This window comes from Phyllopteryx taeniolatus, chromosome 11, assembly GCF_024500385.1.
Source record: "Phyllopteryx taeniolatus isolate TA_2022b chromosome 11, UOR_Ptae_1.2, whole genome shotgun sequence".
NCBI lineage: Eukaryota > Metazoa > Chordata > Actinopteri > Syngnathiformes > Syngnathidae > Phyllopteryx > Phyllopteryx taeniolatus.
The window spans coordinates 12,723,984-12,740,259 of record NC_084512.1 but is presented as its reverse complement, the minus strand read 5'-3'; the positions used below and the strand labels follow the sequence as shown (position 1 = coordinate 12,740,259).

General features: G+C 44.8%; 1 protein-coding gene across 2 annotated transcripts; it reads right to left on the bottom strand.

Moving 5' to 3' along the window:
* Positions 1-3,551: 3,551 nt before the first annotated feature.
* nolc1 (nucleolar and coiled-body phosphoprotein 1) lies at positions 3,552-16,038 on the bottom strand. Of its 2 annotated transcripts, none has more exons than XM_061789945.1 (14): positions 15,877-16,038; positions 15,650-15,705; positions 11,932-12,077; positions 11,748-11,857; positions 11,562-11,670; positions 11,367-11,479; positions 10,013-10,121; positions 8,421-8,546; positions 8,252-8,341; positions 8,063-8,173; positions 6,138-7,931; positions 5,943-6,064; positions 4,639-4,722; positions 3,552-4,569 (listed from the first exon to the last, which is right to left on the bottom strand). In XM_061789945.1, exons 1-14 carry the CDS (start codon positions 15,985-15,987, stop codon positions 4,411-4,413), a joined length of 3,240 nt encoding a protein of 1,079 aa, XP_061645929.1. In that variant the 5' UTR covers positions 15,988-16,038; the 3' UTR covers positions 3,552-4,410. The 2 variants fall into 2 exon arrangements, with proteins under 2 accessions (XP_061645929.1, XP_061645930.1); XM_061789946.1 differs by having other exon boundaries at positions 6,141-7,931; positions 15,877-16,037.
* Between the last annotated feature and the right edge of the window lie 238 nt (positions 16,039-16,276).

The window sequence follows — 16,276 nt, the reverse complement described above, 5'->3', positions numbered from 1 at the left end:
TTCAAATGTGGAAGGATGAGATTTTGGCATGTCCCACACACTGCTAACCAGAGTGCGTATAATAAGTGGTTAGATATTTGCTTTACAAGGATTAATGTCCACAACTAGTCATATGATCAAATGTGTCATTTTGATGACATTACAGCATTTTGTCTTGCATCACCTCAGGTGCAAACGGTGGCTAGTGAGCCGCAGCAGTTGTTACAAAAACAGGTCCAGTCATACACAGTGAAAACCAACGATCATCTTCTCTAGAAAAGTCATGTGGATCAATTGCTCCACAGATTTGGACCATGTGGTGGCTCACTTTGTGTAACGTTCCTCATTCCACAGCTGGAGGTCCATCGAGAACAACATGAAATCTCCAGAGGAACCCCAGGAGCAACTTTCAAACCTAAGGCTGTTTAGGGGCCTATGCTAGCCACCACTCCCAGGCCAGAACTCATTCAGGACCCACCAAAAGACTTTTTTTTTTTTTGACTAAGTTAACCAGGGTCGTACTTACCTCAGTAGAGGTAGTTTACCCTCTCTCTGTATTTAAGGCAAAGGTTCAGGTCCATAAAAGTTATGAACAGAATCGGTGACAAAGGGCAGCCTTGGCGGAGTCCAACCATCAGCGGAAACGAGTCCGACTTACTGCCGGATATGCGGACCACACTCTGACTCCGGTCGTACAGGGACCGAACAACCCGTATCAGGGGGTTTGCCGAAGCACCCCCCGAGGGACACGGTCGAACGCCATCTCCAAGTCCACAAAACACATGTAGAATGTTTGGGCGTACTCCCATGTACCCTCGAGGACCCTACCAAGGGTGTAGAGCTGGTCCACTGTTCCACGGCCAGGACGAAAAGCACACTGCTCCTCCTGAATCTGAGATTCAACTTCCCGACGGACCCTCCTCTCCAGCACCCCTGAATACACCTTACCAGGGAGGCAGAGGAGTGTGATCCCCCTGTAGTTGGAACACACCCTCCGGTCCCCCTTCTTAAAAAGCGGTACCACCACCCCAGTCTGCCAATCCAGAGGCACTGTCCCCGATGTCCACGCGATGTTGCAGAGGCGTGTTAACCAGGACAGCCTACAACATCCAGAGCCTTGAGTAACTCCAGGCGAATCTCATCAACCCCCGGGCCCTTGCCACCGAGGAGCTTTTTAACCACATCGGTGACCTCAACCTCAGAGAACCTAGACTCTGCTCCCTCATGGGAAGGCGTGTTGGTGGAATTGAGGTCTTCGAAGTATTCTCCCCACCAGCTCACAACATCCCGAGTCGAGGTCAGCAGCGCCCCATCCCCACTATAGATGGTGCACTGCTTCCCCCTACTGAGACACCGGAGGGTGGACGAGAATTTCCTCGAAGCCATCCAGAAGTCTTTCTCCATGGCCTCACCGAACTCCTCCCATGCCCGAGTTTTTGCTTCAGCGACCACCGAAGCTGCATTCCGCTTGGCCAGCCGGTACCTATCAGCTGCCTCAGGAGTCCCACAGGCCAAAAAGGCCCGATAGGGCTCCTCCTTCAACTTGACGGCATCCCTCAACGTTTGTGTCCACCAATGGGTTCGGGGATTGCCGCCACGACAGGCACCGACCACCTTACGGCCACAGCTCCGGTCGGCCGCCTCAGCAATGGAGGCGCGGAACATGGTCCACTTGGACTCGATGTCCCCCGCCTCCTCTGGAACATGAGCAAAGTTCTGTCGGAGGGGGAGTTGAAACTCCTTCTGACAGGGGATTCCGCCCAACGTTCCCAGCAGACCCTCACAATACGTTTGGGCCTGCCACGTCGGACCGGCATCTTCCCCCACCATCGGAGCCAACTCACCACCAGGTGGTGATCAGTTGACAGCTCCTCCCCTCTCTTCACCAGAGTGTCCAAGACATGCGGCCGCAAGTCCGATGACGCGACCACAAAGTCGATCATCGAACTGCGACGAGGGTGTCCTGGTGCCAAGTGCACGTGTGGACACCCTTATGCTTGAACATGGTGTTTCGTTATGTACAATCCGTGATGAGCACAGAAGTCCAACAACAGAACACCGCTCGGGTTCTGATCGGGGGGGGAGGGCTGTTCCGCCCAATCACGTCCTTCCAGGTCTCACTGTCATTGCCCACGTGAGCATTGAAGTCCCCCAGCAAAACGATGGAGTCCCCAGCGGGAGCACTCTCCAGCACCGCCTCCAAGGACTCCAAAAAGGGTGGGTACTCTGAACTGCTGTTTGGTGCATAGGCACAAACAACAGTCAGGACCCGTCCCCCCCACCCGAAGGCGGAGGGAGGCTACCCTCTCATCCACCAGGGTGAACTACAACGTACAGGTGCCGAGCTAGGGAGCAATAAGTATACCCACACCTGCTCGGCGCCTCTCACCGTGGGCAACTCCAGAGTGGAAGAGAGTCCAACCCCTCTTGAGAGGACTGGTACCAGAGCCCAAGCTGTGCGTTCAGGTGAGTCCGACTATATCTAGTCGGAACTTCTCGACCTCACACCCCAGCTCGGGCTGCCAGAGAGGTGACATTCCACGTCCCTAGAGCCAGCTTCTGTAGCCGGGGATCGGATGGCCATGGTCCCCGCCTTCGGCCACCGCTCAGCTCGTACTGACGACCCCATGGGAAGGGGGACCCACGTTACCCTTTCGGCTGTGCCCGGCCGGGCCCCATGGGTGCAGGCCCGGCCACCAGGCGCTCGCCTTCCAGCCCCACCTCCAGAACTGGCTCCAGAGGGGGCCCCCGGTGACCCGAATCCGGGCAAGGGAAACCTGAGTAAATGTCTTGTCGTCATCGTAAGGGGTCTTTGAGCCGTGCTTTGTCTGGTCCCTCACCTAGGACCCGTTTGCCATGGGTGACCCTGCCAGGGGCATTAAGCCCCAGACAACTTAGCTCCTAGGATCATTGGGACACACAAACCCCTCCACCACGATAAGGTGACGGCTCAAGGAGGGGCTTATTTAACACCCAGTCACCAATCCATCCATCTTTGACTGCTTCTCATCCACTCTTATCCAGGAGAAAAGACTGCAGCCCACATCAAGGGGTTTTCTGACAAAAGTCATGGACATGAATCTGCTGCTCAGTCAAAGGACTTGGTTTGCCTGCCACAAGACTGAACCAAAGCTTGTGATGCTGCCAAATTCTGAAGGCTGAGAAGTTACATTTTCATTATAAGATGGTTTATCTAATCCATTCTTTTTGCTCCCAGTATTTCACATGAAATACAGTATGCAAACAAAATCATTTTTATCACAATTTTAGAGCTTATTTCTCTGCCTCCACCCAATTGATTTGCTGTTCATCTTGTGCAGCGAAAAAGGATTGTTCTCTCAGAAAATCATATTGTCAAACTTGTCTGGAAATGTTAAAGACTGCAAGACGTGTTGGGATTTACTTTTGAAAACGCTTTACACCCCTACACTTTTTTAAGTTAAATATTTTTCACCATTGTAACAGTTTCTGATCACTTCTACCATAATAGGGCATTCTATCTTGTGTAATATATACATATGCCTCAACACTTCTTCCACGGTACATGTAATTTGTTCAAAAGTGAATGACCATTTGTGTTTAATCCATTTTATTGTTCAGAGAGAAATTAAGACAATCTAGAAATATATATCAAAAGTGAAAGCAATGTTTTAAATTAACTGCATGGTGTGCCACCTTGTGGCAACCGAACACAACTACAATACTGGTTTTGACAATATTGTTAATCTTTTAATTGCCGTTAGGGTTAATGACCCAACAAAATAACAAAAAAAAGTATTTAGAAAGGTAAATCCCGACAGAAAAGAGATCAACTAATTGGAGACAAAGATTTCTACCAAAAACAGGAGCGGTGAATGGCTAAATTTTAACATTTGCATGTTTCAATGCAACATGGTTTGTAAGGAACATTGACTATACATTAACTCCTAATTATTGAAATGGAATAAAATGCAAGAAATATTAATACACACCCTAAAACGTAATTCCTCCACAGCATATTTAAGGAAAAACTAGGGAGTACAAACCCTCTCCAATGTTCACATTATAGACTGACAAATGTATACAATCAATTGAAAAACCAGTGATGGGTTGGATGGCTGTAATTCACTTATGGAAAAACTTAAAAATAAAGAATCATGATAGGTTTGATGGCTGTAATTCATGGAAAAGCTTAAAAATAAAGAACCATACTAGTTGTATTTGTTGTTGCGATTTTTTTTTTTTTTTTTTTTTTTTGGTGTAGCCTGATGGCCTTAAACCAGCATCTGGCTATAAGCCGTCATTGGGCGCCTTGTGTGTTTCACCACGAATCCCATCAAGTGTTACTTTCATACTAAATGGTATCTGTCAAAGTACCAACTGTTTTAGAAGGTCCTCATCACACAAGTTCTGTAGAGTTCAGGTGGGGGGGGGCAGGTGAGGGCGGGGTCCTCAGTCACTGTCAAATTTAATCGAGTTGACCGAGGTGTTGATGGCGCCCCCCCGGTAGCTTCCCCTCTTCTTCTTCGTCTTTTCGTGGCGAAATGATTTGCCTTTGGTAAAGCGGAGAACGTCGTTCGCTTTCTGGCCCCAGTCGCCATTGGAGCCCCTCTGAAAATGATTATGCCCATTTTACCTGTGAGTGACAAAGAAGTGGGCCACACCAGTTCTTGAGCTTACCTTGGCGTCAAAAGAGTTGTCTGCAAGGCGGGGATCCACATCAACATCTTCCTCCCTTATTCTTCGGAAAGGTACGTGAGAAGACTGCAAACAAACTTGTTTTTAGGTTTTCAAATTTGTGTTGTGCAAAGCGAAAATGTCATAACTGATGCGTTCTCTTATTGGCCAGTCCATGTCAAGGCTCTGAAGAGAGAAAAAGTTTTTTAAAAAAATAAACAAAAAGCAACCTCTATTAAAATGCAGATTCCAACTATAAACGGGATGACTTGTCAAGTCAAAGTCAACTCGAGTCGACTTGACTTGAGTGTCCTCATCTTGGTTCCAGACCAACAAAGTTGTGGAGTGGCCAGCCCAATCCTCAGAATTTAGGCCATGTCCACACGTAAACGAGTTTAAAGTTTCCTTGTTTTTACATGGCGGCACGGTGGGTCAATCCCCGGCCCCGCCTGTGTGGAGTTTGCATGTTCTCCCCGTGCCTGCGTGGGTTTTCTCCGGGCACTCCGGTTTCCTCCCACATCCCAAAAACATGCATTAATTGGAGACTCTAAATTGCCCGTAGGCATGACTGAGTGCGAATGGTTGTTTGTTTCTATGTGCCCTGCGATTGGCTGGCAACCAGTTCAGGGTGTACCCCGCCTCCTGCCCGATGACAGCTGGGATAGGTTCCAGCGCGCCCGCGACCCTAGTGAGGAGAAGCGGCTCAGAAAATGGATGAATGGATGGATGTTTTTACATGGTTTCTACATTTTATTTACATGGAATTGGGGTTTTGGGAGCCCGAAAATTAGTTAATTTTTTTTTAATCCAGGTCCCCAAGTGAATAAATCTTAAAACGATTCCCTTGTGTTTGTGTGTTTATAACACGTACGCATCATTCCTGAGACGGTGACAGTCGACACTGTTCTCACCCAACAACAATGGTAGATCACCATGTTGTGTTGAAGCCGCAGAAGAGTTCTGAGCATATGGCTTTTACAGAAAAATCTTCTGCTCCCCTACTACCACCTTCAGCAATAAGTGGAGATGTAGAACAATCTATCCCATACATTTTTAAGTCCACCGCAGGACTGTCAACATTCTCCTGCTGATTTGCCGTTTTTAAGTAGAGAGTGACCCCCAAGCTCAAGTTCTACCTCGTTGTCAGTCTGCGCAAATTTCTCGCTTGTTTCCCGTTGAATGCCATTTTTGTATGTTTACATTGTTTTTGTGTGGACACAGACATTTCTTGACTTGTTTCCGTGTTTACGGCCTTCTTTTGGATCCTGTTAGATAATGTGTGAGTGCGTGTAAAGCTGTTACTCTACCTTGTTGTCTTTCGGAAAGGTTTGTGGTGTAGTTGCTGCTTTTTTCCTTTTTGGAGTTTTTGTTTGCGTTGCTTCTTTTTCATTTTCTGATGACTTTTCTTTCTTTTGCTTGCCATTGGTGCCTGTGTCAATTGAGAAAAATAATTTCATGTGTTACTCACTACTTTTTCCGTGGTTTTCGATGTCTTGACTTACTACCATTGGCGTTGCGCGTAGTGGCAGCTTTTGCCGATGCCTCATCGTCATCATCTGTGCTGTCTGATGAGCTGCTGCTGTCTTTAGCTTTAGTCACCTTGTTGGCTACCGCAGGGTTAGAAGTTTTAATAGTACTTTTCCCAGCAGCCTCTTCCTCTGAATTGCTGTCACTGGATGATGACTCTGCAGGTTTAGCCGACCCAGCTTTAGAAGCGTTCCCATTGGCGATGGCAGCCTCAGCAGGGGTGTTCTTGGTCTGCGTCTCAGAGTCCGAGCTGTCGGACGAGTCGGAGCTACTCTTCTCGGCCTTCTTTGCTGCAGCTGCTTTTGAAGCTGCAGCTTTAGCTACCACTGCTGCCTTCCTGGCAGGTTTCTTGGCCACTTTAGGTGCTACAGTTTTTTTGACCACAGGTTTAGCCTTGGCTTGGGCTTCTTCCTCAGAAGAGTCTGAGTCCGAACTGCTCTCTGCATTGGCTCCTGCGGTCTTTGCTGCAGAAACAGCTGCTTTAGTTGCAGCTGTCTTGGCTTTAGGAGGTTCGTCCTCTTCCTCGGACGAGGAGTCAGACTCCGAGCTGCTTTTTGCTGCAGGAGTTGCAGCCTTGGAAGCGGGGGTAGTCGCCTTGGAAGCGGGGGTGGTCGCCTTGGAAGCGGGGGTGGTCGCCTTGGAAGCACGTGTGGTCGCCTTGGAAGCACGTGTGGCAGGTTTTGCCTTTGCTGGATTTGCTTTCACCGTCTCATCTTCAGATGAGGAGTCAGAGTCAGAACTGCTTTCTTCAGCAACTGTCTTTGCGGCAGGAGTGGCAGGCTTACTCGTCGCTGGTTTAGCTTTAGCAGGTTCTTCATCCTCTGATGAAGAGTCTGACTCAGAGCTGCTTGTTGCCACTGTCTTTGCCGGAGGAGCAACTTTTGCTGCCGGGGTGGCAGCCTTCGAAGCTGGGGTGGCAGGTTTAGCAGGTGTTGGTTTTGCTTTGAATGGTTTTTCATCTTCAGATGCGGAATCTGAGTCAGAGGTGCTTTCTGCTGCTGCAGCCTTTGCTGGGGTTGCAGCCTTAGCAGCAGGGATGGAAGGTTTACTTGGAGGTGCCTTGGCTTTTGTAGGTTCTTCATCTTCAGATGAGGAGTCCAACTCAGAGCTGCTTTTTGCTGCTGTTTTTGCTTTAGCAGCTGTTGCAACAGGAGTAGCAGCTTTTGAAGCTGGCGTTGAAGATTTTGTGTTTGCAGGCTTTGCTTTCACGGGCTCTTCATTTTCAGATGAGGAGTCTGAGTCTGAGCTGCTTTCCGGTGCAGCAGTCTTTGTGAGAGTTGCAGTCTTTGCTGGAGCAGTGGCCTTTGCAGCAGGGGTGACAAGTTTAGTAGGTTTAGTTGGTGGTGCCTTGGCCTTTGCAGCAGGGGTGACAAGTTTAGTAGGTTTAGTTGGTGGTGCCTTGGCCTTTGCAGGTTCTTCATCCTCAGATGAGGAGTCGGAGTCTGAACTGCTTTCAGCTGCTGCCGCTGCAGCAGCCTTAGTGGCGGGAGTTGCAGGCTTAGTAGCCAGTGCAGGCTTTGCCGGTGCAGGCTTTCCTTTAACTGGTTCGTCATCCGATGAGGAGTCAGAGTCTGAACTGCTTTCTGCTGCCGCAGCGGCAGCTTTGGTGGCTGGAACAGCTGCCTTTGACGCAACTGGCTTGGCTTTGGCTACTTCTTCCTCTTCAGATGAGGAGTCAGAGCTGCTCTCAGCTGGCGCTTTTGAAGCAGTTGATGGTGCAGTAGGTTTAGTGGCAGGCTTTGCTGGAGCTTCATCTTCTGAGCTGCTGTCTGGAGGTACGATGGCAAACAATATTGTAACAGTTGTAAAATAATACTAGTTGTTCTGACAGGCAACGAGCAGTTCAAAGGGATTTCACAAATAAAATAAGCTAGCAAGTCAGTCATCTGCTGCCTCTTGCCTGAGCTTGAGGAATCGTCTTTTTTTGCCGGAGTTTGTTTGACTGGGGCTGCTCTAGCTGGTGTGACCTTGGCTGCAGGCTTCTTGGGCTCCTCTTCATCTGAACTGGAATCTAAGAGGACACAGTTATAAAACAATACAAGACAGGTTCTGTTTAACCTAGGAGAGACAGAACATGCATGTTTGCTACCTGAACTCTCAGAACTGGACTCTTTCTTTGCTGCAGGCTTCTTCAAACCAGTTTTAGTAGGCACAGTCTTCTTCATGGGTGCAGGTTTAGCTACACAAAGCACAAACTGTTGGACACATCACAACAAAATTCCAGCTGCCCAGTTTAAACTACATTTGCGATATCTTACAAGCTACTTTCTTCCCTTCATCCTCGTCACTGCTGTCATCACTGCTGTCTGAGTCGTCCTTGGCTTTAATGACTGCTGATGCAGCTTTCTGAATTGAAGCAGGAGGTGGGACTGCACTGTACGTTCCTGTAGAGATGAAGTCAAATGATTGAACCAACATCCAACAGACACACTGCCCAAAGACAATGACGAGAACCAAACAAAGCTAGAGTAAAAACGGGTTGAGGGGTCAGTGACTTAGTTACGATCATAAAACCTTTCCTCTACACTGTGACAAAATGATTTCATTTTCCTTATGCCTATGCATAATACACACTATTGATTTATGGGGGCAAAGTTTATTATACACGTGAAATTCCGGTAAATGTGACGGATACTTTTGTGGTCCATAAAACGTTGGGTGAGGCGGCACACCCACATAGCACATCTGCCTCAGAGTTCAAATCTGGCCTCCCCTATATAAAGTTTGAATGTACTCCCCATGCCTGCGTGAGTCTTCTCCGGGTGCTCCGGTTTCCTCCCACATCCCCAAAACATGAACAGTAGGTTAATTAAAAATTATAAACTGCCCGTTGATGTGAATGGTTGTTTATATGTGCCCTGCAATTAGCTGGCAACCAGTTCAGGGTGTACCCTGCCTCTCGCCCAGAATTACTTGGGATAGGCTCCAGCACGCCCGCTACCATAGGAAGGATAAGCGGTACGGAAAATGGATGGATGAAAACGGTGGGTGGCTCAAATGAGCATTGTTGTGGGCTTTTTTGCACCGGATCAAGACAATGCAAAATTAGCATCCACCGTTTTCCTAAAGACGCCGCACTATGATGGCAGTGGGTACACAGAATACCAAGGAGGGGGATTTGTTGGTACTCAGCCCACAAAAAGGAATGTAGAAGGCTTTTCTCCAAAGATCAAATGTATTGTACTGCTATGGGCAGACGGATTTTATTCAAAAATATCGTACTGTCATTGTTTGAATGGAACATGTCATTTCTTTCCCTTCTAACACCCTGTAACCTTCATCTGAACACGAATATTCTCAAATGGGATCCCCCAGCGCTCAAAATGCAGCGGTCAAAACTTATATGGAACCATAGTTTACACTGTTAACGTGAGTATTCATCTCTTGTGCTGGCAAACTCTCAAACGACGACGACAAAACAGCATATCCTTAGTTGTACAATGAATGTGATCCTTGCCGAAATAAATGCCTGCTACATACCTTTGTATGCAGAGTAACAACAAACTCCTCCAACTCCAAATTTCTGTTACCCTGGGTAGGGAGGATGCGGTCTTTAGAACAGATAGTGGAACTTAATTTTTCTATTATCGCAACCTCACGGGAATGTCCATTTGAGCCACCCACTGTTTTAAGTGACTTATTAAAAGTATCCCTCATATTGTATTTACTCATTTTTCTGGTAGTTAAATCACTCAACTTTTTCTCTGTTCCTTTTTCCAATGTTGTGAATGGAGCAGGAAGTTAACCGAAAACTAATTTGCAGATCACTGGCGAAATTGGAAGTACCTCACTGATCTGTTGCAAGTAGTCCTCCATTAAACCTGAGATGGTTTTTAAAATGCAAACAAACCTGATTTGGGTTTTTTGCTAGGCGGAGCCTCATCTTCAGATGAGGAGTCTTCACTGCTCGACTCGGCAGCTGCAGCAACAGTTTTCACTTGGGCAGGTTTCACTGGAGCCTATCAAGGAAATGCATCAGAAACAAATGCAAATTAACATTCTGATCTCTGACAACATGATGGCTGGATTTGCACAAAAGGGTTTAGGTGGGGAAAAGAATTTCCATGTGGCATGATTTGGATATGTGTCATGACAGTGTTTAATTGGATGTTCTCAAATTTAAGGCTTCTTTCAATGCGGATACAAATAGCCAATGCAACTGGAACGCAAACTGACCGATCAAATATACCATCAACGTTAACCTGACGTCGGAATACAGAGTTGAATGACAGACACTCATACAGCCAACCAAGCACCCCTTACTGTGGATGAAAACGCACTCGTGGCAAATCAAAATTACAACAATAGACAATACAACAATAAACCTACAACATTACATATGGCCTAACTATGGGCCATTAGCAGTGCTTAGTCCCATAAGAAAAATGATAGAAGGCACCCATCGTAGTAAATGATGAGTCATTGCAGACCAACTAAAAATATATAAAATATTTTGTTATTAGGTCACGGATGGTGCAGTGGTACCAGTGATTTTGGCACGGGTGGCGTGGGTTCAGTTCCCACTCAGTGCCGGTGTGAATGTGAGTGTGAATGGGTGTCCGCGTCTACAGGGTGTTTGAAAAGTAACTCCCTATTTTTAAGTACTTGTAATTTATTTCTGAACTATAATTCTTACAAGAAACGAACATGAAGAAAGTGTGTTGCATGGAGTTTTATTTAAAATTTTATATGGGCACCAGCATTAGCCACCAGTTTCTCAAGCTGCCTGGGAACCGCATTAACTGATTTCACAAGGATGGTGGAATGTTTTTTGGTTTGGTTGGAAAATTTGGTTTGGAATTTTAGACAAAATAATCGATCTGAAAAGAAAACAAGAACATAGATTTAATTCCCATACATCATGGAACATACACCAAAAAAATTTCAGAAATATTACAACATACAAATGCCTCAAAACCTGATACAAGGTTGCAGTTTTCCAATGGCAGCGTGTCGGTAGACAAACGGTGCTCAATCGTTGTCTGGGGCGGAGAGTCGCCAACTCACTTTTTTGCGTTGGTCCACTTCAGTTGCATTCGGCTGTGCCTTATTTAACTACGTTTTGGTTGTGAGTGCATGCAGGTTGTTAAAGAAATTCAGTAAATGTAAAAATTTAGTATAAGGTAGTTAGTCACTAAATTGGAAACTTTACATCAGTTAGATCTGCAGCATAAATACTGGCTTATAGATGCCAGTTTTTTCACCTTGGACGGTTCCTCGTCCTCCGAGGAACTTTCTTCACTGCTGCTCTCTTCTTTTTTCTTAGCCGTTCCTGTAGCGGGAATAGGAGCTTTGGGCTTGGCGGTGGTAACTGGCTCTGTCATTTAAAATTAAATATGGTTTATTATGCATTCATAAAACCATGCAATACTACACAAAGAAGTGGCAACAGCACGCACTCGGCGGCACTTTGGTGGCCTGCTCCTCTTCAGAGTCTGATTCCTCACTGCTAGAGCTGCTGTCTTTCTTTCTTGCGCCACTTGCAGTTGCTGTAGGCTTTACGGGAGCCTAGGCGAGGAAATAAGACATTCAAAGATTAAAAAACACGACACCACAATGTTAATTATGAAATAAGTGACTGCTACCTTGGCAGGAGCCTTCTCTTCTTCAGAGTCACTTGATTCTTCACTGCTACTAGATGAAGCTTTTGTAGCTGCAGGTTTTGCAGCCGATGCCTTAACAGGTGCTGCTTTGACTGTTGAAAGGGGAACAATCTTACAATGGTTTCAAAACATACATATAACAATTCAAAGAGTGCAGTAATATTACCAGCAGGAGTAGCCTTCTTGGGTTTGACATCAGCTTCATCCTCCTCACTGCTGGAGCTCTCTCTACTAGCTTTTGCCTTCTTGGCTAATGAGCCAGCAGCTTCAGTCTTGGCAGAAATCGCTTTGCGTTTCCGAGCTTTAGGTGATCTAAGCACATACAGAAATCCATACAGTGCTCAACAAATGTTACATTTTAATGCCACAACTGTCCTAACTCAACAACATGGGTAAATACAATTTTTAAGTAAATAATGGTTAACACATCAGTATGTATAAGTTATGAAGACATGACGAAGACAAAAATGAGGGATTTAACAGTTTTGGTCATACGGTGTGTGGTGTGCTGCAATAATCTCAATACAGAACACCACACACAAAGATTTTGTTCCACTGCCAATCTTGAAATCTCACGGCATGATCACACATCATCTAAAGAAAAAAACACTTCCCGGATATACACCGATGTTTCCCGATTGTTACTGAAAGTTGCTGGAGCAAGGAGCCTTGTAAAGCCTTTGTCCCCAATAAACGACTTGCTTTGGAAAATACTTGCCATCCGGGAACCCACTTGTGTACCAAAAACCACTGGGCAAGACATGCTTGTTTTTATTTACTGTCTCTCTCTTTTGTTGAGTCAGGGAGCTTTTTGATTGGCTATATTCTGTTCCACATTACAATTCTCAGCGTCATGACTCCGGAGAAGTCAGCTTGAACGCGTTGATTATTTAGGATTGTCGGCCCAGACCTGTTTTGGACCTTAAAATCTGGAATACTCCACTCTTAACACACATCAGACCTCAGAACAATCTTATAAGACATAAGTTTGTCTGGCATTTCCATACTTGGTCAGGAAGGCACAAAAACAGGCCGACTGTCTACATGTGTACACTGGCCCAAGTTTCACTTTTGACTATGTACGAAGTGCATTCACGGATTGCCGACAAAACAGAACATCTCAGAGATGACAAAATGAATTTAACCAAACACTAATAATGAGATTCCACCAGATGGCCCTAAAGTAATACTTTTAATTGCTTTGGCCTGAGCACAAAGAAAGCGAATAGCTAAGTTTTTTTTGTGAATAACAGAGGATATGGACCCTCCAAAAAATGTAATATGCAAATTGCAAATGCCAAACCGTGAATAGAACAGAAGTGAAAAATAAATTGTGGTCGACCGTTATGGATTAATCTCTGACTTCTCAATGAAGCTGAAATCATTTGGTTTCACAAAAGGAGAGTTTAATTTGAAATATAGTACCTAATTTCTGTTCAAAATGGTGAGATGCCGTGATCGCACAGAAAACGAAAGTCCTGATGATGTGGTCTAATAAATTTAATTACTGGCACTTTGCACATAATCTCCCGAGTTGCCGAAATCAGGCTCAGTCCTCCTCAAAGCACCACACAGAAAATTTGAGATGCCTCTTCTTACAACCACGGATATGAAGGTACTGTATGTAGGGATGTTCGGATCACATTTTTTTGCACCCGAGCCCGGGTCTTTGATTTTAATTATCTGCCGACACCGAGTCCCGATCTGATAAATATAACTACCAAAACTCAACTTTTAATATTTGAGAACAAACCAAGAATAAATTAGTAACAAGTAAAATAATAGTAATACAAAAACTTAAAAAACATTTAGCAGGCGGCACGGTGGAAGGTAAATTCCACCCGTAATCTAATGCGAATTCAAGCTAGCCCTTCAACGGGGACTTCCAATGACTGTTAGCATTAAGGTGACGATTTCTAAAACGATCGAGAGTCTTGTAATTAAAATTATAATTTGTGTAATTATTTTTGTTGTGCATTTAGTTTAACAGTAAACTACACCAGAGGTGTCATTAAACAGTTTGCAACAAATTGCAAAATGTTGTAGTAGTTGGAAACCTGAAGAAGAGGCCTTCATCCTAATATATATATACACACACACAGGAAGTCCTTGAGTTACGGCGCACTTGACCTACGACATTTCGACTTTACGACGCCCGTGCCTCGTCCGCCATTTTCTCCAAGCACCATAGTGTTTCTGCTTAGCTAGTGCATAGTGCTTGTCTGTGTGCTGGGAGTATCTTTGCCTTTTTTGCCCTCTTTTTTCACACTCTCAGCAGTAATGGTAAGTACAGCATCTTATTTTTTTATTTCAATGTATTTTAGTTTCTTTATACAAAGTGTTATCCTTTCCTGCTACGGTCACCTGACCGTGGTCGGGAGATGCAGGGGTTAACTCCCTTCTCTCGTTGCACAGCTGAGCTGGGTGGCGGCAACAATAAAGAACCGATTTGCTGCTTTGATGGCTCTATTAGCTCCTCTGCACATTCAACGTCAACGGGTCCTCTGCTAATCGCTACTCTTCCCCGGTCGCCGTCACTACACTGTACACACTCGCACCGGCGCGCACTCCTTCCTCCTTCGCAGTCCCGCCGGACGACGCCTGCGCAGTCCCGTCTCACTCACACATTGACGCACACGCCCTGACACAATGAGCTTGCTGTCACAATCACGTGGGAAAATACCCGTAACATAATATTTTGCCATAAATTTCAACTTGAACGGTGAAATCAGACTTGCGCGGAAATTCGTGTTACGTCGCCGGAACGTAACTCGTTCGTAAATCGAGGGCTTCCTGTATCACGTTATCGACCCCGATTTTCCATCACATGATCGGATCATCCCTAACTGTATGTATGTCAATATTCTTTCCAACGTTGTGGTTTGTTAGAGATAGCAGTTATCAATATCCTAGTATACAACCGGTTAGTGATAGAATATGTACTCATGTGAATATGTACTCATGTTAGTATGAACATTTCCTGTTATTTTTTTTGTGGGTTTTTTTCCCTGTGTTTTGCATGAGTGTCAAATAAAGACAGACAGATAGCGGAAGTGGCTGTAAAGGTTCTCCTTTAGATCCATGAAGCATGAAAAACCTCGGTGTAAATGTAGGCCTGCTTAACTTTATGTATGTATGCATGTATACATGGATGGATGGATGAAGATCTGGTGAATCTTTGTCATCCAAATGCAGAGTTAATTTCCGAATCGAGTCTACTTCTCATCTTAATTTAATGTTTTTATGCACTGCGGTATCCAGGAAAGCAGGCTGTGGGACAGAACAACTAATTACACGTAATCATGAAAGATTTCAACATTGCTGGGAAATGTGTGGTAGCTTAAAACACTGCTGACTTTGGATGGCGATATGAACATTGGAACCCAACGCTCAAGGTATTGTTTGTGTTGCTTTTGGAGGGTAAAACAAATAAAAATAAAAAATAAAAATAAAATATATATATAGATATATATATATATATACACACATATACACATATATATATATATATATATATCATACTTTGTTGTTTACTCAGTGAATACACAGCTGTTATATTGCACAAAACAAAAAAGGGTAAGCAGTATTATCTGCAACAGATATTTAGTTATGTGGAAAGAACCCATTAGGAGACCCCTCCTCAACATACTCTTTCAGAATGACAAGCTTTCTCAATAATCTTAATTTAGGATCATTAGAGAATATGGTGATTAACAGGTGAAACTTGCTTCACGTGTATTTGTTACATTTCTACAGTTAAAAACACTTTTCTTAAAGAACTTAATTGTCACAATAACATTACAAACATCGTGCACACTCAAAATGTTTTACTCAAAACGTTAGTAAGTCAATTCAAAAACTGGAAGATTTTACACATAACTCACTTCACCCAGAAGTCGTAGATGTTGAGAAGAGACTCTTCATTTGGATCCTGAGGACTCTAGTAATAGAAAAACAAATACAAGTGGTTGAATTCCCTGAACTTGGAACGCTGCACAAATAAAGTTTAATCCACGTGCTAAATTCATACATACGCTAGAGCCTGTCGTTTATCATGCACGCTACCGTCGAAGTCCGTCCACCTACCTGACAAACACACACACATACTTACCACTATAACCTGCTTGACAAACTGTTGAGCCGCCTTGGTGAACTTGTTCTCCAACAGAAAGGAGTACACACATTTGTACAAATCGCTGGGCACAGCCTTGTGCTCCGCCATGTTCACCACGATGGAGATGGAAGGAAGTGACCGACAACGCTTGATATGTGCGCATGCGTATTGTGAAGAAAACCAAAAAAATAGGATAGCTCACTCGTACAAACAAAAGCATCACAACATCCGAATAGCTACTCAAAAGGGCATTTATACGTCGGACGCAATGCCCCTTCGACAATTTTGTATTGAATGGTAATACTGGGAAATTTGTTTTTAAAATTACGCAGATTTTTAATAGAACACCATCGTTCGGTGTTCCCAACAAACGCAACTAGAGTAAGATGTCTGTTGG

Bases quoted from the DNA above. Each gene is read 5' to 3' on its own strand.
- nolc1 (XM_061789945.1), bottom strand. From the start codon at position 15,987: ATGGCGGAGCACAAGGCTGTGCCCAGCGATTTGTACAAATGTGTGTAC. The intron at 12,078-15,649 runs GTGAGTTATGTG...GTATGTGCTTAG, and splicing joins ATCTACGACTTCTGGGTGAA to ATCACCTAAAGCTCGGAAAC. The intron at 11,480-11,561 runs GTGCGTGCTGTT...TTTAAATGACAG, and splicing joins GGCCACCAAAGTGCCGCCGA to AGCCAGTTACCACCGCCAAG.